The 24,774-nt window shown below is 40.6% G+C and overlaps 1 protein-coding gene across 7 annotated transcripts in view; it reads right to left on the bottom strand.

Moving 5' to 3' along the window:
• The window catches only part of LOC144685431 (pre-B-cell leukemia transcription factor 3), a 222,692-nt gene that overhangs the window by 4,766 nt on the left and 193,152 nt on the right, over positions 1-24,774 (bottom strand). For 4 of the 7 annotated variants that reach the window (XM_078549913.1, XM_078549915.1, XM_078549917.1 and 1 more), the window contains 4 exons: positions 21,661-21,796; positions 9,330-9,495; positions 8,704-8,816; positions 7,520-7,609 (listed from right to left, as the gene is read on the bottom strand). In XM_078549913.1, coding sequence (XP_078406039.1) covers positions 7,520-7,609; positions 8,704-8,816; positions 9,330-9,495; positions 21,661-21,796 — 505 coding nt within the window. Of the gene's footprint in view, positions 1-7,458; positions 7,610-8,703; positions 8,817-9,329; positions 9,496-21,660; positions 21,797-24,774 lie in introns of all 7 variants that reach the window. The other 3 variants (XM_078549914.1, XR_013577727.1, XM_078549918.1) reach the window with 3 other exon arrangements.

Below are 24,774 nucleotides of genomic sequence, written 5' to 3'. Positions count from 1 at the left end.
TGTGGAGCTCATTAGGAAAATCTTGCTAGTGTTTAGAATACTGACTAGCAAAACTGAAAAATCCATGAGCAATTTGCTAGGCAGCCAGTATTAAATTCAAGCCCTGATTATAACTGCTGTCAGACTCAATCTCCTGAAAAATGTCCACATTTTGTACAGACAACATTATTTAGATTTAAAAATGAGCACTCCTTAGAGGTCTCGATTTTAAAACAATATTTTTAAGGTTCTGAGTCATCAGTCTGTGGATACCAATAGTTTTAACTCCTGCAGGCTCACACACATTGAACAGATCATACATGGCACCATACAAGGAGGGGTTTCTACTGACATAAAGAGAGCTGGCAGAAACAAGGCAAATATTGAAAGCAGTCCCTTGTAAATGAAACCAAGCTAATGTGTTTTGCACATACTGATAATCCATTTAACTCTGCTAAGTGAATACCTGATAATTGAACGATTTTCTTAAGTGAAGAGAAATTGAAATCCTAAATCTGTACCCACTGGATTCAGTTCTTTCAGTTGAAATATTCTGCTTGTTTGGTCAGATTACACAATCCACCATTTTTATAGTTAGAATTACAAAATGTGTAATGTGACTTCTGTTCGTTCAATAATAGCCCATATATTTGCAAGTGAATAACAACTGCACAAAACCTGCCCTGTTCCAAAAAACTCAAATTAAAATTAAAAGAACAGAATAAGCCATGTTGCAGAATATCTCTCTGAGCTCCTGTCAAAGGAATGAATGTCTAATTCCTTCAATAGGGAAAAAACTGAAAAATATGTTGCTTCTAAATCAGCAGCTAAAAATGGCCAGAGACCGAAATATGCCAAAGCTTTAAATCGTTGATTTTCAAATAAAGATAGCAGCCAGAACAAAAGAAAGGGTCAAAAATAAAGATGAACGATTTGCAACGTAAGGGCATGTTTACATTAGTGGCATACTAAAAGACAAGTGGTCAAGGTAAGATGTATGTTTTGGTGGGAATACAAGGTGGCATTTCACATGAAATTAACCCATAGAAAGAGTGACACGTCATATGATATCATTGAGGTTAGGGAGGCAATTCTTTGTCATACGATCAGAAAGCATCTCCCTATTTCTCTCCAGCATTACTATTCACCCAATAACTAAAAATTAACATGGCACTTGCAGGATGCCAATTACTGTTGACAAATATCTCATTTATTCACTTAGCTTCAAGCCCTCATTTCAACATGTATATATTTAGTTTGCCAGCAGCAGGAACAAGCAGAACAAGATGGACATCTCAGGCCCACATGCAGGAGTCTGTTTTGTTGATCTCATTAAGCGTAAATTAAATGTGAATTTTGAACTTGGCGACACCACTGTATTCCTGCATAAACCACTGGTGCTCCTTACATTTGTTTTGCACCAGGAATGAGAGATCCGAGAAATGAGTTCTCCTTATGTCTTGGCCTGTAGAGGCAATTGTTGAAATCAATGTCTGATCAAATTTCTGCTGTGGCAGACAGCTTGTCGCTACATATTTTTATGTCAGTCAAGAAGAGGGAAGGCGCAGGCCTCGTGAGTTGAGGAACATTGAGTGGAAGTGACGGGGCAGCCCTTTCTGTAGGGGCCAATGTGAGCCACATTGACTTTGAGTGCTTGCGGCGAAGACTAGCCTTTGCTCAAGCCTCCCATCGCCAAACATCAGCAGTAAAAAAAAAGGTTAGCGTATGCTAATAATGGTTTATTTACAATGCGGCTAATTACCAAAGCAATCCATCTGCATTATTGTAAAACTATAACCTATAGCAGTCATGCGTACTGTCGATAAAATCTTTTATTTGTCAATGTACAAAACTAGCAAACAGTCAGCAATGTGTTACCTATCCTTGTTTACATTGTATATATTAATATACACCTTTTGCTTCGTGAAATATCCCTTACGTCAGCATTTCCAAATTAAAGATATTGTTCAATTTTCACCTTTTCTATTTACCAGATCCACAAAATTATTGGCAAATACTACACATTCCTCTAGAGCAGCTATACTTAGATTGGCTGGGTGAAAACCTAGGCTCAATAGCATCTGTCTTTTGGACTGTCCGAGTGCCCTCAAAGCTCCAAATGGCAAACAATGCCAGTGGTGCCATTCTGGGCTCAACACCCCAGGCAACAAGCCTTCTTAACCTCGTATTGCTGAATACATGTTCAGTAGCAGGAAGGACTCCCCACCCCATCCCACCCGTGCTATTTAAAGGGATCATCAACCACAACAACAACTTATATTTGTATAGGGCCTTTAATGTAATAAAACATCCCAGAGCACTTCACAGGAGCATCATAAAATAAATCATGAGCCACATAAGGAGATTGTAGATCAAATGACCAAAAGCTTGGTCAAAGGGATAGATTTTAAGGAGAGCTGTAAAGGAGGAAAGCGTGGAAGAGAGGTGGCGAGCTATAGGAAACGATTTTCAGAACTTAGGGCCTAGGCAGTTGAAGGCATGTCCACCAAAGGCAGAGTGATTAAAATCAGGGATCTTCAAGAGTTCAGAATGAGATGAGCGCAGATATCTTGGACAGGTGTGGGGAAATTATAGGGATAGGGAGGGGCTAGGCCATGGAGGGGTTTGAAAACAAGGGGAGAATTTTAAAATCAAGTCGTTGCTTGACAAGGAGCTAAAGTAAGTTAGCGAGCACAGGGGTGAGAGGTGCATGGTACTTGGTGAGAGTTAAGTGACTGGCCACAGAGTTTAAGATAACCGCAAGTTTACAACGGGTAGAATGTGGGAGACCAGCTAGGTTTATTTTTGTTTATCTACGGGATGTGGGCTTCACTGGCTAGGCCAACATTTATTGTCCATCCCCAACTGCCCTTGAGAAGATGGTGGAGAGCTGCTCTCTGTGGTACACCCACAGTGCTGTTAGGGAGGGAGTTCCAGGATTTTGACCTAGCAACAGTGAATGATCGGTAATATATTTCTAAGTCAGGATGGTGAGTGGCTTGGAGGGGAACTTCCAGGTGGTGTATCTGCTGCCCTTGTCATTCTAGATGGTAGCGGTCGTGGGCTTGGAAGATGCTGCCTAAGGAGCCTTGGTGAATTCCTGCAGTGCATCTTGTAGATGGTACACACTGCTGCTACTGTTTGTTGGTGGTGGAGGGAGTGAATGTTTGTGGATGGGGTGCCAATCAAGAGGGCTGCTTTGTCCAGGATGGTGTCAAGCTTGTTGAGTGTTGTTGGAGCTGCACTCATCCAGGCAAGTGGAGAGCATTCCATCATATTCCTGACTTCTGCCTTGTAGACGGTGGACAGGCTTTGGGGAGTCAGGAGGTGAGTTACTCGCCGCTGGATTCCTCGCCTCTAACCTGCTCTTGTAGCCGCGGTATTTATATGGCTAGTCCAGTTCAGTTTCTGGTCAATAGTAACCCCCAGAATGTTGATAGTGGCGGGGGGGGTTCAGTGATGGTAATGCCATTCAATGTCAAGGTGAGATTGTTAGATTCTGTCTTGTTGGAGATGGTCATTGTCTGGCACTTGTGTGGCGCGAATGTTACTTGCCACTTGTCATCCCAAGCCTGGATCCTGTCAGGGTCTTGCTGCATTTGGACATGGACTGCTTCAGTATTTGAGGAGTCGCAAATGGTGCTGAACATTGTGCAATCATCAGTGAACATCCCCACTTCTTATAACGGAAGGAAGGTCATTGATGAAGCAGCTGAAGATGATTGGGCCTAGGAACTCCTGCATGATGTCCTGGAACTGAGATGATTGACACCCAACAAGCACAACCATCTTCCTTTGTGTTAGGTATGACTCCAACCAGCAACGAGTTTTCCCCTGATTCCTATTGACTTCAGTTTTGCCAGGGCTCCTTGATGCCACACTCGGTCAAATGCTGTCTTGATGTCAAGGGCAGTCACTCTCACCTCACCTCTGGAGTTCAGCTCTTTTGTCCATGCATGAATCAAGGCTGTAATGAAGTCAGAAGTTGAGTGACCCTGGTGGAACCCAAATGAACGTCAGTGAACAGGTTATTGCTAAGTAAGTGCCACTTCATAGCACTGTTGATGACCCCTTCCATCACTTTCCTGATGATCAAGGCTGATGGGGGGTTGGATTTGTCCTGCTTTTTGTGTACAGGACATACCTGGGCTATTTTCCACATTACCAGGTAGATGCCAGTGTTGTAGCTGTACTGAAACAGCTTGGTTAGGGACGCAGCAAGTTCTGGAGCACAAGCCTTCAGTTGCCAGGATATTGTCAGGGCCCATAACCTTTGCCATATCCAGTGCTTTCAGCCGTTTCTTGATATCACGTGGAGTGAATTAAATTGGCTGAAGATTGGCACCTGTGATGCAGGGGACCTCCGGAGGATGCCGAGATGGATCATTAGAATAGTCAAACCTAGAGTTAACAAAGGCACGAATGAGTATTTTAGCAGCAGATGAACTGAGACAGGGCATGGTCGGGCGATGTGTTGGAGGTGGAATTAGGTAGTCTTAGTGATAGCTTATAGTGATACAGAATTACAGAATAGTTCCTGGTTGATATTTTCTGGCTGTTGCTATAATTCTACAAGTGTTTGGTGCTTTCTGTGGATGTTTCAAATTGCAAAGGTCTACGGGGACAGGTGTTGAAGGACTTTTTGCTGACTTCAAGGCTTCGGCACAAACCAGTTGTTCCCAAACATGGGCACACATGCATTCCCTTTGGAATACAACATGACTTGGAGAATGAACACAGCAGAGCAGGACAAGTTGCTGGAAGGGGAAGGAGGACAGGGAAGGGGAGAACAGCTCTCAGCTGGAAGCCATATCTGCCTAGGGCATACAGCGAGCAATTTTCGGACCTGAATCTCAGCAAGGAGCAATGTGTGAGATGTCTGCGCTTCAGGAAGGACATCCACACCGAACTCTGCCAGCTACTGGAAATGCAACTCCAACCTCAGAGCAAGGCTAGGACCACACTGCCAGTGGCTGTGAAGGTGACCACAGCAATGAAGTTTTATGTGTCTGGGTCCTTCCAGGTTGGAGCTGGAGATATTTGTATTATCTCATAGTTTTGTGGAAGGAAAGGCACTGAGGCTTTATTCAAACAGAGCTAACTACTTTTCATTCTCACTTGCCAAAGACAAGCAGGCAGAACGACGCACATCTTTGCTAGGGCTGTAGATTCCCCATAGCGCAGGGTGCCACTAACTGCACACACATCCCTTTGCAGTTGCCATGTGTCAACTTTGTCCTAGACCGAAAATATAAGGAGTTCCAATCCTTCAATGTTCAGCTGGTGTTTAACCATACGTAGCGAATTACGCAGGTCAACGGCTGCCACTGATGATGCCTTCATTCTGCAGAAGGCAAACCGAAGGGTGGCTACTGGCTGACAAAGGTTAAATGCTGATGACTCTGGTATGCAACCCATGCACACATGTGCAGCATGGAAACAATTCATACCCAACAGCATTCTTTTGCAGGCTGCCCCACTGAAGTCCCAATCTGAATCCTCTGCAAAAGAACCTACGTGTCACCTTGCCCTCTAGCAGGCTGGCACCTGCGCTATCTTTTCCCACTGCCATGGCTGCAATTTACTTGTGCCCGGTGTCTCACTAAATGCGGATTTCAGTTTTAATTTGAACTGTAAGAGACACGTGGTGTCAGTATCTGAGTTGGTGGCTGTAAGTGAGAGATCAGTGATGATGCTGTGCCTTCATTAGCACTCTCTTCTTGGCCTGGCAAGGGTTGCACCTGTTAAGTATCTGAAAGGAAAAAGACATAAGGGTAATGTGATGGTGCAGGGAGCAGAGGAAAGCAAGAGATGCATGTTTACACTAACTGTAGCTTGTAAATAAGAGGACAGCGTGGGATGAGGAGCAAGTTGAATATAAGAAGTAAAATTAGGGATGAGTATACAATCAACTATGATGGTTTCAACCCTGCCACTGGCCATGCCTCAGCAATCATTCTTCCAACAAAGGCCAGCACCGTCTCCTCCATGGTGGTCAGGCACAGTTGTCCACCTCTGCTTAGTTCCTGTTTCCTCAGGTTGTGTGCTACCTTGTCCTGCAAGAAAGAGGAAAGTGTGTCAGTGAGTGTTGTTTGCTGATGTGTCTTGGTTGAATAGCTGGGAGTGTGTGCAAGCTGTGAGATGTGGGTGTAAGACTTGCAGCATTGCTACATATGTAAGGGTGAGGTGAAGTATATGAATTTTAGACATGAGGCCTGATTGACAAAAATTGTTGCTAGGTGAGTGATGGAGTGTGGTGACCTGAACACTGGCTGAGGCGAGTGCTGGAGTTGGTAGAATAATGTTTGAAGATTCATTCACTGACCTTAGCTACTGGGGCCAATGAACTTCTTGCATCCAGGTCCTTGGGGCTTGACTCTTGGCATTGGCCTCCATGGCTAAGTGCACCACTGCCTGCTAACTAAATGTTGGGAGAGTCATCTTCGCCCAAGCAGATAAAGGGCATCTCTCCTCCCCCAATGCCTCCACTACAGCATCTGAAAAGCTTGGAGTTCACTCTCTCCCATGCTGTGCCATTTCTCAGTCTTTTCAGGAAAGATTCTCTTCAATCGTGACTCTCAGCAACTGCTTCAGTCACAATGCATCTCCTCTTTCAGAGGCGAGGCTAGCTTTAAGAAGGGCAAACTTTGGATGGTAGCAGCCACTCTCGATATTGGGCCCCTGCTTCCAGCCAGCACTAATTACACCGTTTTATTGGCTAGATGCAGAGATCATTCAAGTTAGCAGACAGCATGTAGTTGGCATGCTCCCTGCATTGCAATCAACGGGCATGGGTTAATTGTGCATCACAATTCCTGTGCCCATTTCCAGGGGCTATCCAATTTAGGCCCTGCAGAATTTCCTGCAACACCATGAAGACAATGTGATTAATCAGAAGGACAATGCTTAAAAATAATTTAGTCTTCGTTATACAAATTTGTATTAGTTTAATACACAGCTTCTGATCCTTACCGTGTCCAAATCTAATAGAATTTTGAGGAGATAGGCTCCTGCAGGGACATCTGCCAAATTACACCCTTCCATTTAAGAAACCAATAAAAGTCTCACAACATCCATACCATACCAGTGTGCTATAATGCACTGCAATATTACATGACACCTTATCAAGCCTCATCAACAAAGGTAAAATTCACGACTCCAAAATGCTGCAGGCAAGGACAATTTTACATTCCATCTTTCAACTACAGTTTTTGGCCAATGGTACATCCAACTCTGAAGTATTTTACACTAATTTTAAATCAAAAAAAACATTGATAAATGTTAACCAAGTTACTGCACAAACACTATCTTTTTTTTTTACTGTGCATTTTTGGTTTTAACAAACAGCTAATTTTCTCACATAACCTTCAATTCTTTACATAGGCATTCCATTACGGATTTTAGTGGTGCTTTGTTCATTCTGGATAATGTAACCCTCTCTGCCATCAAAAGCTGAATTAAGAAACTATAATGGCTTACACTGGCAGGGCTTTAGCTTTTCTTTTTCTTCTACGGACACAGAAATAAAAGTGTTCCTTACGCTCAAACTGTGTGGACTGTACAGTGAATTCCCTCCAAGACCATCACTGTATCCGCCCGTCTGATTGATAACATGACGCAGGGAATCCACCTGAAGCAAAAGCAAACAAAAAGGAACATGTCAGACTTGATGCAACAGAGCTGTCTTTCTCCAACAGGAAATTATCTGGTAGATTGAAATGTGTAAGCTTGCCATACTGCCTTCATTATATTAGGATGTGTCATTTCATTTTAAATATTTTAAGCTACTGCCCATTATGTTAAGATTTGCTTTTTAAAGATGTCAGGCTAAGCTTACAAAGCGTACTGAATTCTGCAATTTCTGCCAAAGGGTTCCTATAATTTTATTTTGCACCCAATAAATAAATTACAGGCAAAGGCTTTCTACAGCCAGTCAGCATGCTGTCTGTCAGTATCAATTTAATGGATCACTCTTAACACAGTGCAGTCACTTACTGACACTTTTTACACAAATGACCACATTGAGGATGACAAACAGTGAAAAACTACACTGTTTTCTTGTAATATAGCCTACACTTTGATAAATGTTAACCAAGTTACTGCACAAACACTAGTACTGTACTCACCTTATGTCATTTACTTAAACACATCATTAAGAGTAATACTTATATATAGTTATTCTGTATTTTAATTGCTGCCTTTCTGTCCATTTAAATGGTTGAATGAGGGAAAAAAGTCTAAACGCTTTTTAACTAAACTGACTTCATTTATTTGGTGAGCGTGGATACCCAACCTCTCCCAGTGTCTCCATTAATATGTGAAACTTTGACAAACACAGTCTTCAAACTCCTAGAATGAATAATTCTTATTTTGAAAGAAACAGGTTTCAAAAACATAAGGCATGAAAAAATTGAGAAGAAAGTTATGAATGAATATGGCAAAAGCTTACACCAATCATCAAATTCTCCAATTTTCCACCCACCCCACCCCTAATTGCTCAAGCCAGAGCCGACTGCATTCACATAGTTTTAAAATCAGACATGGAACATCACAAATAACGGACTCAAAACAATAATGATAAATATCAAAGCAGCGGAATGGATAATTTAATTAATCTGTACTTTAGGTACAGAATATTTACTGGGCTATAGGTCAGAGTAAGGCAGTTTTAATTTCTAAGCCCTACCCTGCTACCTAGGCCCTAATATTGGGCATTCTTCCTACCTGTGATTGCACATTGGCTCCGACTTGGGACCCTTGGTAAGAATCCCCATTCAGATTCTGCATGTTCATGAACATGTCCCCAGAATTTGGTAGGTTAAAAGAACCAGAAGAACCTGGAAAGGAAAGAGTCAGGCACCTGAATCACAGAGGGCTTTAAATCTCTCCCCAAAGTTCTCAAAAGAAAGAGCACACAAGAAAGAAACAGAAATAAGGAAACCGAGAGAAAAGAAACAGCAGGCCTTCCATCGCATGAAAAGCATTAAGAAAACTGTGCAGACTCTTTACAGAATGAGGAGTGTCTTTTTTTAAAATTTGAACCAGCGAATTCTGAAGTGATGCTTGCTGGCTTTAGAATGGGAAACAGCTTATGGAGACACCATGGAACTTACCTTATTGGGAAATGGGAAACTATTGTTTTCAGAATCACTACAAAAATTCAAATCTCAAATGCAATTAGAGGTGGGGCTTAAACATGGAAACCATGGCATGTTTTAATATAAGCAGTAACATAATTTTAACAGTTTGATTTTAAAAGAAGTAAAGTTTTTGTTCTGATAAAATTATGCTGCTTTATGGCAAAACATAATAACAAGTTGTGCACTGTGTGAAGGAACCTTTCCACTTACCGGAGGTGGGTGTAGTGGGAGAGTTTGCTTGGCTGTTTTGGACAGCAGCTGCCACAGCATGTGCAGCATTTACAGCGGTTTTTGCAGCATATAGGTTGGCTTCTTCTTGGAACTTTCCGATGTTCTTCTTGTACCTGATCCGTTTGTTGCCAAACCAGTTTGACACCTGAGGAAAAGAGGTTGCAAAGTGTCAAAAGACTCTGCCAAGTACTCAGCTACTTTATTACGTCGAAGTGTCAAGTCTGGGTCCGTCACATTCACAATTTCCAAATTTTCCAGTGGGTATCACAACTAATTAAGCAATAATCAAGGATAGGTTGTATGTTATTAGGGACTGGAGCATGTCATGATTCTGTCTGTCTCTTGGCAGAACAGATACACAAGGGATTACACATCTACTACGACATGCATTTTTAAGTTTACTGATGTGATTACACTGGGGAAAAAATTGAAAAATATCAACCAAAACATTAATAATAAAGAAGTAATTGTTGATGCATTAAATGCCACCTGCCAATCAAAAATTGTTATCGAGCTGGTTACAAAGTGCATTCTTTTCTCTGAGAAGTAAGTGGTAAGATGAGAAAGCCTGGAAATGCCATTGTTCTTTGTTTCTGGTCTGGAACAACCTGGCAGCACTACAATTTAAATCATGTTCAGTCAAATGAATATGAATAGAGTGATGTAAATCAATATTAAATGAGCTGGTGTTTTGTATTCTCCCTTTGAACATACTAGAATCAGGATCAGTGTTGCATTAACCTGTGCAGGGATCCTTATAAATTGGTTAGTAATCAGTTGTACTGTGGCCAACAGGGTCAAAGCTGGGATGATGCAGCATTTTTATTTTCAAGGGTCAAAACATGATAACCAGAGAGCAACTGAATTTGCTGTGTGTTCCAAAACAATGTCATTGATGTTATAGATTATTCATTTGACTTTACCAGCACTCAGATGATTCATGAAAATAAGCACAAAATAAATACCTGGGAATGAGTCAGAGAGCAGTGACCCAATCAGATGACATTATAAAGTGCTAGAGCTAAGGCTGAATGATTCAGAAATTCCAGCTGAACTCGAGACTGGGCATAGACCTTAACCCATATGTGTGTTATTTTTTCACCCGTGTGCTATTTACAATACTTTGTCTAGTATCTTACCACTGGTTGTGTTGTTAAGTAATATTTCTACTATTGCTACTGAAAGAGAGCTGTTAACCTGGTGCTATGGGAAAGACTGGGGAGTAAATTTGCTTTGTTGTTTGTATCGTAGTGGTATGAGTAAAAATGTTGCAGCAGTGCAAATGACAGTGAAAACATATTATAATCCTTTGTAGTACAAGCATGGCAAAGTGGTTTAATTTCCTCCAGTAATATACTAACTAACATGTTCACCTAAAATTCTATAGTATGCTATTTTAATGCAGCCATTATCCTGTTTATTTTTATGTAGAATAACAGACAATCTTGTAGTTAATGAAGAGACCATAGTAGACAGAAACAGCCATCTGACATAAAATGTGAAAACAGTAGCACAATATTCTTCTTTGTGTAACTTCTACCCCTCCTCCCACCGCCACCATCTCACCCACACCCACTATTCTCCTGGGCCACCTGTGGAAAGAGGCTTGCTCCCAGACTTCAAACAGTTTCTGTTTGGGGTCAGGATCAAATGTGGTTCCTACTACACGTTGTGACAGGAACAGTCACCCAGCAGTGATCTTTGCGGGATTTGCCAATTGGTGGCCAGACAGCACATTCGTTGTCCAATTAAAGATGGTGGCTAGGCTCCCAAGCCACTATGATGTGCTCCAGCACTGAAGGAGCTACAGCCTGCCATTGCAGTTAAGGGAGAAGGAGGGTGCCTCCATCCTTATTAAAAAACTGACGGCGAAGTAAAGGTCACAGGTGCCAGATCACCTTTGTGGAGGGGAAACCCCTCCATGGAGTGGCATGCGGCTGCAACTGTGGTGGGGCCTTAAAATTTCTGGTACATTGGCCCCTGGTCTGCTGGGCTCCAAACGCTAAGGGAGGTATACAGGCCAACGGGAAGATTCCAGTCAGCCTCTGGTCAATGACCTAAATTGGCCTCATAATTGACCTAACAAGCTACTCGCTGCTTGTGGATGGATAGTCGTTCCATGCCCGACCCAGCCTCCAGGAAAATTCCCAGGAGTCGGCACTGTACAGAGAACCAGCAAGCTGGCTGACACTGGGAAATTCCACGCCTGCCAACATCGGGAAATTCCAAACCTATCCACCTCCCTTCGCAACCTCACATCGGCATCAAAATCCTGCCCTAAGAGTTTCATAAGAATAATGAGAAAACAACTCTCCATCTGACTTTATCACCTTTCTTGGCATGGGAGGCATCTCACAACAACACATTTGATAAGGACAAAGCAGCAATATGTGGTAATTAAACACAGCTACTGCAACAAGAAAGAACATAACCCAACACATAGTGCATTCCACTGAAGTATTTATTTTAAAGCCATTTTTAAAGAGCTTGTATGTTTTTTAAAACATGATGACCACAACAGTTGATATACTATTTACCTTCGCTGTTACATCACACACTACCAAGCATTGTCATCAGCAGATTACTAGGAAACATACTGTACAGTCTATCAGAGCCATAAGTTAACCATACGTTAACAAATCCATCATTATTATCGTGGTAATCATATTAATAGTTCCTGACTATTTAATAACTAAAGTATCCATATAGTGCAAACACTCACAGATTCACAAAGATTTAAAAAAAGCAACCATTCACTACGTGTAATAAATTCCAGACTGCGCAGTAAAATTTTATATCTTTAGCGCCCATCTAAAATATGAGGAGAGATTTTGCACGACATCAGATCCTCTACAGCACTCCAGACTCTGTGCTTCTTAATCTTTAATATCAAGGCAATTAAAATTAATGACCACTCATACAAACCACTGTGGGCAGTGTTTCCTTGACATTGGCTGTTTGATGATTTTACCTTCAGGTTAACTAACAAGCAGGGTTTAATTGAAGCAAAGGAAGAAAGGACAATCATCTGATATTCTTACCCTCAGAACTGCAAAAGAAAAAGAGCTTGATCCACACACAATTTAAAAAATCCTTTTCAAATATATTTCAAGAGAAAAAATACTTTCTATCCAGCCTGAATTTGTCTGGAAAAATATGATAACTAGAAATCATACAATCAATAAACTGTCAGGATGGAGGAAGCCCTATCAGCTTGCCTGTAACAGCTCATGTTTTTACTGCTACTCCCAAGGTAATTGTAATATTATACTGATGTCTGCCCATTTCTGCTTCAAAACATTCATCAGGCTTGAGCGTCAATGGTAGTACATTTTTAAACCGTAAAAGCAGATAGGATCCAAAATTCCATGGGCTGTATCTGATAGGAAGATGGATACATAATAATAGTAATGGCATATCTGTAACCACAATGACTTATTACTGTGATTCTCCTTAGTTGGAGCATTTTGTTGCGATCAGAATTGGAACATTAGGTATATCCTTGTGCTATTAACCTGAATTTTAAATACAAAGGATTTCAAAAAGGGTGGTATTGCTATCGCTAGCTTCAATTGCTTTGTTGTTAAAATCGCTCAAAACTGCACTTGTCCAAGGTACTGCCTTAAAAGCTTACTGACTTTGTTAAATGATGCTCCAAAGATTTGTTTTATATATTAAAATGTAAATGAGGCAATAAAAAGATTATAATTTTTTAAGCCCCAGACAATCTGGTTCTAGAGTTTTCACTGCAGCATTCCAAGTTTTAAATAATTATAAGAAGTAAAAAAAACAGATCTTCATGAGTGCAGCCATTTTATTCCATTCCACTTTAGGTGGTTCCATCAAATTGATCTTGGAGCCCAAATGAGTTTCTTTGAGAATTGGCAAGGAAAATATTTGTGCACTGATCAGAATGGGTTAACTTAGAATTTAAAAATGAACAGAATGATTCATTAGGATCTTTAGGTCAGAAACAAGTACACCTCACCTGATGAGAGGAATGGCTAGGTGTCTTTTTCACCTGTGGTTGTCGGAGATTACACTCTTACTTGAGGTTAAGATATATTGAATTCTGAGAAGGTTCCCTCCCACCCCAACATTTCCACTCCTCTTTTGAAGGCTTACTCTGTACTGCTATATGATTCCACAGCATTAGAAGTTATCTTGCAGCTCATTTAAGTTTGTCAAGTGTAGATCTGGACAGTGAATGTCACCAGGTTATTGGTCACACAGCACATCAAGTCCAAAAAAGTCAAGCATGGCACCTATGGAGAAAAGCAACAAATCAATGTTTCAGGCATAGCCCTTACTCTTTTATAGGTTCTGGTTCTTTTAATGCCTGAAATGACGATTTGTTGCTTCTCTCCACAGATGTTGGGCCTGACTTACTGAATGCTTCCAGCATGTTGAGTGAGTGTTTCAGCATTCCAGTATCGACAGTATTATATGTTTTGTTACATTCAGGCCCAATTCTGTTCTTGCCTAATATCTATACACGCTTTTATTAGTAGCGATCACTGTATACCATTCAGGAGGAAACAGTAGCTGATATTTACCTCCAAGGAGAGAGGCAGTTGGAGAATCTTAATGGGGCTCCATCTGGGGTCAACTAACTCAGCACGAACAATGGATTGAACCTGTTTTCTTATGGTTTTTATGCTTTAGTATGCCTTTACCATAAGAATCCATTGATGTTCACATTGTTAAACTTCACTATCAGGAAAATGTCACAATTGTTGTTTGCTTAAAACACACTGATTTCACTTTACTAAATTAGCTTAATATAAGCATTTCTGTTAAGCGACAAATCAATGGTTTGGAATGTTTGAATATAATTGTGACCTTGGTTTTCCTAATCTGATCTTGGACTACAGTAATTCAGGCTCATCCAACAATACAAAAAGTTAATTTGTTGTGTAACTTTCTCTGTAATGTTGCATAAAAGATAATGTGGTCTCTTTAATTAACAAAAGATATCTTCTCTGCTGGAACAGGTGCCTTCCCTGAGCACATTTTCAGGCAATGTGACAGACAATGAACAATTCAGAAAGACCCACTTGTGGACACACTTTGTGAACTGAGTGACTAAGGCTGCGACCCACATTGGCTAGGAGCAGAAACAGGATCAATGGCCTGCTGTGTCTGAAACCTCCAAACAAAAATACTTTGAACATTTGTGCATGCTGTGTGCCCACACATTGTATAAGCTGCAGGACACAGAGGTTTTTCTAAAAAATAGACCAAATGATTGTATGGTTAATTTAACACACGTTTTAATTTCTCTTGAAGTAAAATGCGCACATGGAGCAACATACAACAAACGTGAATGATAATAAACAAAGTATATATCCAGGAGTTTGAGTTTCAAACCTCTTTAATATGACAGACTGTTTATACTTTTTTTATACAAAGTAGCTCTGTAATGTTAACGTGTTCATTTGTTGCCCATAAAACTATTGATTTATAGGCAGTAGTGGCCTAAACATGATGTGACAGATCAAAACCCTTGCCCCCCCCACCCCCCCCACAAAAACAAAATCAACCCTGTAGTGGTTGCATTCATATTTATTGGTAAGGTGCTATCCTTATTGGTCAGAAAAGTATGGGCAGCTAGGAAAAGGGGTTTGTGCAGACTCTTGTGCATGTGCCAAAACATTTCTTCTGCCCCGAGATTTAACAAATCACTACAGTAGTTGTGTACTGGTAATTCTGCGTGAAACTAGTGCACTGCCAGTAAGGGAAGAGAAAGTGGGCTCAGCTTCCTGCCATCTTTGCTTTAGGCCTAAAGGCTGCTAACAGCGGTAGAAAACCCAAGTTACCTATGTACCCAACTTTTACAAATCCTCAGAATTGCAACATTTACATTGGAACAAAGTGGTCCCTGAGTAATGGGTTAACTTCTGCCTGGCTTAATAAATGGAGAACAAATGAATAGGGAAAAATCTACTTTTGTTTCAATTAGAGTTTTCTTTAAACTTAACTGCTCATGTTTTTTAATCCATTCTTGAGATATGGCCTTTGTTGAAAAGGGCACTTTATTGACAAAATGGGTTGCCAGGTGATAGGCCATCATCTTGAACTAATTCAACTGAGTAGCTGCCTAGGCCACTTCAGATGGCAGTTAAGAGTAAGCCAACATTAGTGTGGGACTGGAGTTAGACCAGTAAGGACAATTGGTTTCCTTCCATAAAGGATAATAGTGAATGAGTTGAATTTCCAAGACAATTCAGCAGATTTTACTGATTTGTTTCCAGATCTTAAAAACTGAATTAAAATCCAGTTCATAGGATTTGGACTCACATTCCACACTATTAGTCCAGGCCTCATGAATTACTAATCCAGTAACATAACCATTATGCTACCATAACCTAGTGTAAATGCTGATGTCATAAATCATGAGAGCAAAGGTCAAGTGATCTTATTACCCATATCTGCCTTCAGTTTAGGTTTTGTTGCCTGATGCATGTCACTTTTTTATTGTTAATGTTGTGGTTTTATTGTATATTAGATCTGTTCTTGTACCTGTAAAGACCTCCTGTGCTGACAGTAACTGACCGTGCATGAAGACATTCACACCAGGAAATGTATTGAGAAATAACCTATCACTGACAACCAGGCAATTGTGTCCCCAATTGTTTTATAATGTTTTAAACAGAACCTAATTACAGAAAAGTACATTGGAAAAGCAAAATAGACCTTTTATATTACCCTGACTGAGCAGCAAGAAATGAATTAAAAAGAACATGTAAATTGTTGCATAAAATGTAAAATTAAAGGCTAACAAATTATACTGTAACCATTGTGTAGTGGCACATTGCTGTATTATTTCCCAATGCCTTCTGTCAGGAGTGCCAGTGCCTTCTGCAGTATAAATATTCACTATTCTTGACGCCCTGCAGGACACTCATCTGCTTCTGTATAAAGTGTTTTCCCTCACAGGCAGAGTGTCTGTGGAACAGATGAGACAGTTTATCTACAGCCAAAGCACAGCAGACATGGTAGTCTGCTGCAACTCTTGATGCAGGTCTTTTCCCCTGCACTTGAGCCATCAGTCTCTATTTTTACTCAGAATATTGAACAGGGGGTTTGGTCATAACAAAGGACACTGAGTGAAATGCTTGCAATTCTTTAGATATGGCTGCAGTTGGCTGCTAAGATTCAAAAGCTCATTTATTGGTGCACATGATTTTAGAAACAAATACATTTTGGGAGCTGTATCCAGGGCCCTTTGCTTTTTTTAAAAAAGCATTCAAAAGGAATATTATAGTGGCATTTTTAATGGCTTTTGTTCCTCCATATTCTGACATGGAGTATTTGGATACTTCACATGTTTCATACAATTTTGATATTTAATTATGTTGGCTTAATTTCATGTGTTGCCCCACACAAAAAAAAAATACGCGTATTGCTGAAATTCTCTCTCGCTTTATGCTTCTATTTCTAATTGCAGTAGCTAATACTACCATCCTGTCCTTGGGAGCCATCCACACAGCATGTTATCGACAGGGTCTTTTATGGTTTCTCTATTAGTGAGGGAGCCATAAACAATGTGTGCAACACAGAGGGAGTTCTGTGTTTTGTTTTTTAATGTTTATTGGTGTTCTCTAATGATCTGTCTGCACTCAGGTTTTTCATTAATCTTCACAGTTTGTTGGTTTATTTGAACCTCATGACTATTATACAGCTGGGTTTTGAAACCTGAGAAACTCTTTGATGCATATGTGTAGGAGAAGCTGCACATATGTAAAAGGGGATATATTTGTGTGCATAGCATGCTGAAGGAGTGAATTGGTGTGCTTAGTGCATGGGAGAGTGAATATGTATGTGCATATTATTTGGGTACAGGTAGGTATGAGTCGAGTGCGCGAAGGGGTATGTGTGCAGCAAACAGAATTGCAGAAGTTGAGAGGAATGCATATGTGCCGGGTTTATGGGTTAGTGTGTGTGTGCGTGCCTATGTGCGTGTGTGTGTAATCAATGTTTCCAAATTGGAGAGAAATTAGGAGACAAACACCAAATCAAATCGAACATCCAAGTATCTACTAATCTATAAAAACGGTGAATTTATTTGCTCTATTTAGGCTGATTTTCTCTTTTTTTTTGTCCTCGAGAATGTTATGCTGATGAAATCCACTAGCCATTAATGCAATCCTTTATTGAAAGAGAAGATGGCTGTGAATAGGACCAAATGGTAGTTTCTCTTACCTTAGCAGCTTACCTTTGTAAGCCTCTCCATCAAGTAAACTGCCACTAAGCATAGCTGGCAGACTAGAGTGACATGGTACTCAGGGACTTTACAATGATCACTCACTTGAGAGAAAGGCTCCCACTTCATTTGCTACATTGCTGCTTTGGTTTTACGTTTTGTAAGTATAACAACATTTCTTCTTCAAATGTGAATCTTCTAAGACTGAGAACCGATTGTTTTTAAGTCTGAAGAATAACACAGCTCACACTTCCACCATTGTTTTTTTGAACGGTTATCCTGCATTGATAGTGCTTGAAAATATAGGCTGTTGTTTAAAAATTTATGTATGTCATCTGTTTAGTATAAATTAAATATTCCTTAATCAAAACCATAGCCTTCACTTAAGGGAATCAAAGAAGATATACTCATTAACAAGTAACTAAGATCAGTTAATTCAACATGACATAAAGTACATTTGTTACTTTGTCATCTAAGAACTCATCCACTTTTATAACAATACCCAAACTGCATGCACTTGTATTCGTTAACATTTTATATCAATTTTTCCTTTTCAGAAATCAATAGCACCAGATGTAGAGGATGTCTCGATTTTCATTATAGCCAGAGACAATGACATTCACCCATTTTTACAGCAGTTGCTGTTACAGCAAGTTTGCTCTTTCCGTCACCATAAATTACCTGATGCAGGTGAAGTACTAAGTTTTATTGTTGGTTGTTTATTGATTGAATTTGATTTCTTGCCCAAATACTTTTGAAACTACCTCCACTTGTCAGCACAGTCAATTCCACAGATGTGAAAGTGTGTGAAGACAGCGCAGAGTTAATAGGCAACCCCATAATAGGAACATTAATATTGGGAGAACTTGGGCTTTGAAAGTAAAACATTCGCCAACAGCATTTAGCTTATGTAAGTAATTTCCTTGTCGCCCATTCATACACCTACTAAGAGACTTATACTGTAGTTTGAACACACTTCTATAAACCTTCTTTGCAAATAATAGCTGATGGAGGGTCCAACCAAATACATGGCACAATTTCACATATACTTCCATTAAGCAAAGATCATCAAGATTAATGAATAAAATTTAAAAGAAGTAGGTTATTCACTCAGCAGAAATTATCTTTTCAGCATATCTTTTACGATGACCTTTCTTCAAACCTTAGTTGAAACAATTGGAATAATATTAATTAATTAGCAAACCTCAAGCCAGATTCTAATTATGCTTCTGAAAGTTCCTCTAGAGGTTAACTTGATCATTATGTCAAAAATAGAACAGGAGCCATGAATAGTTAAAGCACAATCCATTTAACCCTCAGCCACACCGCTTTAAATATATTATGAGCTGGAATATTGATACACAAGCCTCAGAGTAGTCCAGGATCACTGTTTGTATCACTCTAACCAACACATTTTATCATTCTGACTTTAGAAACAAGCCCAATACCCATGACACCTAGCTAGCACCTTGATAGGTATAAATAGAGTAGGTGTCATGGCCAGTCATAAAATATGATTTATATGTCCACAAGTGAGGCTGACTGGATAACTCATGAGCGACAAAGTCACAAGTGAGTTATGGTCAGTCTCACAAGTGGAAACACAAATCATGTTTCACAGATGCCCCTGACAGATTTGATTTATACTACAGATTTACCTTATTATGTTTAATTTTTGGCGTGTGCAATTTAAAGAGAATTTTTTTTGTTAATAGAGACTGATATGCAAGGAAAAGTGGATTTAGAACGCTCGCTATAATCAAGCAAGCCGCCTCAAAGAACTCGCCAATGTGCTGACTGACCACCATCTTGAAAATCCCCAGAACAAAAATTAAGTATTAAGCTTACAACCCAGTATGCTCCCCAAATAAATTTACCAAAGTGTCATGTAACAAGAAAGAACTTTGGGGGTATAAAAATACAGAAATAAATTAATGGTTAGTCACTAGCCACAATATGGAGTTTAAAGCTACACTTCCTGGCTTAAGAGGTAGTGCGCAGGATTTTCCCTCATCCATTAAGTGGTATTCGCCAAGCGAAGGCAGGGAACTCACCATGCGGGAAGCCCTAAAAACAGAGCTATCGGGGTCACTTGTGGCCTTCCAGTGGGGGTGGATCCCTCGTTCAAAGGCACTCATTGTCAGATCGAGGGACCCGGTATCGGGAAGTGTTGGGCCCACTGAAGGCCATCCCTGTTGCTCAGCCCTAACCCCACCCCTCCCCTGCGACCCTCATCCCACAATCCCCATCCCGCCATCACTCACCTGTGGCCTGGATCCCTCAGCAATCCTGTGCCTTGGGAGGGTGCGTTACCAGCAGCAGTCAATGCCTCCCCGGTCTCCTCTGATTGACGGAAGCTCGGACCGGGAAACTTCCGCCCAAGGGGGCTTTGATCCTGGGGAAGACCCGCCACTGCCCAATTAAGTGCCTGTTTGGCACTTGATGCAGTGGGCCTTCCTGAAAAGAGACTACGCGGGTCTCTCACCAGCTCTCCAGCCGGCAGGTGAGACACCCATCGCCTACATTAAATTCTGTCCACTGTGTGGGAAACAGTGATTTTCCCTGGAGAGGCCACTTAATGACCAGATGGCAGGCGTACCATCCAATCAAGGATGTTGGGTGGGTTTTTGAAGCTGAAAGACCAATCAGAAGCCTTCCAGCTTGAAAGGAGCAGTAGCCTGCAATGGAAGGCAACTAAGGGAGAGGGTACTTTAAGATGGAGGGGCCATCCCTTCAACTTCTTTAAACTGAAATTACAAAATGGCTTTTGCAGCTAGACAGCTACTGGGGCAGAAGAGAGGAAGAATAAGGTGAACCCTTCTACAGGGTGCCTTGTGTTGCAGCACATGAACAAATAGGGAGGGTCTATCTAGGCCTACCTGGAGCGCTGCTGGAAAAACCCAGTTAGCCCCCTTTAATTGACTTTCAGTGGCCCTTAATTAGCCACAAGGCTACCAGCCATGTGCGGGAGGGTAGCCCTGCTGCCCCACATCCTGCCTCTGCAAAAATGGCCAGGAGGAGGGTTGGAGGCAGGGAACTGGTATACAAGCGGGCGGTGCTATTTTTAAACTGCCCAACCCTGTTCCTGGACCCGGCGGGGGTTCAAAATCCTGCCCAGTAAGACTAACACTATTGCTGTAAAGTATAAAATATGGCAGAACTGGCACTGTTGTATGATGTGAAAAGCTGGGACCAAACAGTAAATATCAGCGTGTATTACTGCGCAGATACATCATGACACAGAGCTAAAGATGACAACTAGTTCCACAAGTCACCGGTGAGATGAGCTCTTTTAGGAAAAAGCCTGTGCATTTGGACAGCTCTTTCAAAGAGCCAGCACAGACGTGATAGGTTAAGTGATCTCCATCTATATTGTGAGATTCTACGATTCCTTCTAACAGCACGGGACAAGTAGGCACATTAGGTGCAGGGATTGTTGGCCTACAGAAAGAAATCTCAGCCCAAGTAGCTGAACAATTATGTATATAGGCATAAACATATATTTTTTATAAACTTTAGCTCTTATCTTGTATAAAGGCAGAAAATTCTTGATATGCAGCATAGACCTGCTGCATGAATCCCACAACTAAAAAACACAACTCGATAAAAATTGAATCGTATGCTGCTTTACACAGGAACACATGGTGAAAATTTAATTTAGGAGCTTTGGGAACGGCCGATTCATCGCATAACTTCATGATTCTTTGTACTTCATAAATATTTAGTTTTTGATGTAATATTCAATTAATCTCAGTAATTTGCAAGTATTTTGTCTAATTACTTTTACATTAAACAAATATTTTCAGTCAATTATTATTCAATATCTTCTGTGAGTTTACATTTTTTGTTAATTGCTGCCTATTTTTTCATGTAGTCAACAGTGATACCAAGTCAGAGAATGAACTAGATTAAACAAAGAGCAACTCAACCATCAATTTTATAGACTGTGAACAGATTTCCTCCAACAGAAAACATCCGCCAGTACACCTAACCCACACCAAGGTTTCTAAACCAGTTTATTCCTGTCTATCCTCCAATATTTAACTTAAGAGCTGGTATTTTCCTTTGGACTAAATTCAGAATTTGCAAGATGTCCCAGCTCACCTGTGATACTGTGATGCTGCACTTCTTTGCCAGCTCTTCTTTGGCTTCTTCACTAGGATAGGGATTGCTGAGGTGCGAGTAAAAGTACTCATTCAAGACTTCTGTTGCTTGTTTGCTGAAATTGCGTCGTTTTCGTCTGAAAAGATGAAAGATAGATTTTGTTTTTTTCTAATTTGACAATAAGCAACTGTATTTGCCAATTTTTAATCTGACTCGTTCTTCATACTCATTTTTTCAAAGAAACAAATAAATAAACCCCGAAACAAGTTCATTTTGAATAAATTCCTATTTCTGTTTTAATACAACACAGAATCAACACTCATTTTGAAAGTATTTTCAACAATTTTTAAACTTACTTTTTTAGCTAAAAAGCTGAAATCCACTGATATAAAAATAACACGAACCAACTAGTAAAGGAACAGCCAATGACCAATACCTCAAAAACATAATGGCGCAGAAAAGAAACATTAAACTGCATCTGGGCCCGTGTCTGAAGTAACTGAAAACTCATAATCAGATACTCAAAGATAACCATATAATTGACACCTCTTTAAATTTTGCAAGCAGCATACCTTTGGGAAGTGTAAGCAGAGGCTTTCAATCTAGGACCTACATCTTGTTAAAAATATACCCATATCAATAGCTTTTCTGTGGGCCTCTTGACTTGACTGTGACCTAAGAGGAAATGTGCCTGTGGAGACACTTGTTCTTGTGCCCTTCAGAATTGCTTTTTTCTATGCCTCTGGAGAGACTGGATGGAGGGTGCCTCTGCTTTGTGCAACAGTATGGAACACTGCATCATTCCCACAGTGCACTGCCCCTTTGGTTTCTCTGCAGTGTTACGACGAATTCTCATTCCAGCACAGCAAATAGAATCTCCCTGGGGTAACATTCATCTCTCTATTGGGCGACCACTTTTATTGCCTTGTTTATGCTCTCTCCCCTTTGAATAAATCATTTTAAAAATGCACATCTGCTCAATTTAACTTGTATAAAGTTATCCAAATTCTCTAAAGACGTCTTCCAACTGTTTTTAATTATAATAATTTACCACACCTGCTGATGACCTGGCTGCCAGTGAAATTACTCCAGTTTGTTTCAGTCTCTAGCTGTCTACAGGTGCAAGGTGTGCTGCATTAACAGAATCTGTATAAATAACAAACCAGCAGAGATCTTGATCTGCCGTGTGGCAAAGGCTTTCAAAAGCAGGTGTTTGTAATGGTGCGTATAACATTACGGCTGTGTTTGGTAAACAGTATAAACCTCTTAGAAGAGGACAACACAGTCTGGCCTGTAAACTCACCACCACAACTTCAGTTCATGGGAAACATGGGGCAGAATTTTTTGTCCCGCTGACGGGCATGGGCCCAACCTAAACAGGAGTGAAATAGTGCGCGATGATGTTGGGTGAGTGCCCTGATATGTCATTGTGATCTCTTGGTCGGCAGGCACGCACGAAGCAGCAGCGTGCCCGCTGACAATTAAGAGGCCTATTAAGGCCCTTAAGTAATTAATTAAGCTGCATTTTTCACTGCCCACTCAACCGTTGGGTTGGTGGGCGAGCGAATAGGCCAGGCGACCTTTGTATTTTTAACAAAACCTCTTCCACGGGAAGAATGAGGTTTCCAACGTTTACTAAAAAATAAAATTAAAATTTTGTAACATCCTTTTTTACATGTCCCTTTTCATGACTGTAAAACTGTAAAAAGTTTATTTTTGCATTTAGAATCCGTCAGCTCCCTGAGGCAGCTCTGTGCCCTCAGGGAGCTGTCAGTGCGCGCTCCCCCAAGCATGCACACACTTCAGCGCTTGCGCTCTTCCCGCCACCACCCCAGCAATGCTGAGGCTCTTAGCGCGCCTTTCACACTGGCTGGCTATTAACTGGCCAGCCAGCGTGAAATCGCTGTCGGAGCCCGATCGCGGGCAGCAGTAGGTCTTGCGGCCATTACTGGGCGGGTGAACCGCACCTACCCTACAAGGGGAAAATCCTCCCCATGGTGACAACAAATAAAACTAGTCGTGTCACAAGGTCTGAATTTTGATTGAATGTGAACACACAGGAGATGAAGAAGACTATTCATTTAAAATCAATATATTAAACTGTAAACTGAATGATGCAAATGCAAAAACACAAGATTTGGTTCTTCTCCATTTCATATATATTTAAAAAATGCTACCCTCTTTTCCTTCTCTTCTTGCAACAAAGCCTTAGCAATCACTGAAATTCAGTCCAAATATGTTGAGAATGAGAAGAAAAATGTTGAAATATTAGAGCTGAACTTTTTTACTATTATATTCAGCCAATTATTCAGAGTCATCAAGCAAGGTTAAAATTAAACTATCATCCTTAATTATAAAACCATCGCTGACTGAGACATAGGAAGAGTAAAGTTTGAGGGGAACAAAGTGCATGATCAACAAACAGAAAACAGGTGGGACCATGGAATGCCAGCCACCTTATGAGCTACATGCTTCTGTTCGGCTGAATACTGATACACAAAATATAATAATCCGTCACACTTATATTCTACTGGAAGAGTTTTATTAACCGTAGCTGTATGTTATTCTACAATCTCATTGGCAGAGGTTTGGGGCTTTTTTTAATCCTTGGCTGAGTGGCATGCTCACCCATCAATTTTAATCATCTACCAAAAGCCAGCATGGAGCCCGATTTGAGCTTTCAATGATGCTTGTGAGGAAGTATCTAAATTCAGATCTGGGGAACCCTGGACTAAGCATTAAATATTTCTCATCATTTGGAAAAAGAAACTGTTCTTCAAATTAATCGGGTTCAGAGGCTTGCCTTCTCCTGCAAAATAACTGCTTACTCTTCCTCTGTGCTTCCATTCTGGTAGAGGAAATACGTGTGAACTGTATTATACTACAAGTGAGAAAGAGGTTCATGTCTGTTTTAGGGTGTCAGCTTGGTTTACTGGTAGTACTCTCGCTTTGGAGCTGGAAGATTGTGGGCTTAATTTCCACTCCAGGACTTCATAATCTTGGCGGATTCTTCCGTGCAGTACTAAGAGTGCTGCTTTGTCAAATGATACTATCTTCCTGTTCAAATGAATGAAAATTCCCACCAAATGTTTTTCCGAAGTGCAAGGGAGTTCT

Source organism: Cetorhinus maximus, chromosome 10 (genome assembly GCF_964194155.1).
Source record: "Cetorhinus maximus chromosome 10, sCetMax3.hap1.1, whole genome shotgun sequence".
NCBI classification, from domain to species: domain Eukaryota; kingdom Metazoa; phylum Chordata; class Chondrichthyes; order Lamniformes; family Cetorhinidae; genus Cetorhinus; species Cetorhinus maximus.
Note: the sequence above shows the minus strand (reverse complement) of the source record. Positions and strands in the feature narration are given on the sequence as shown.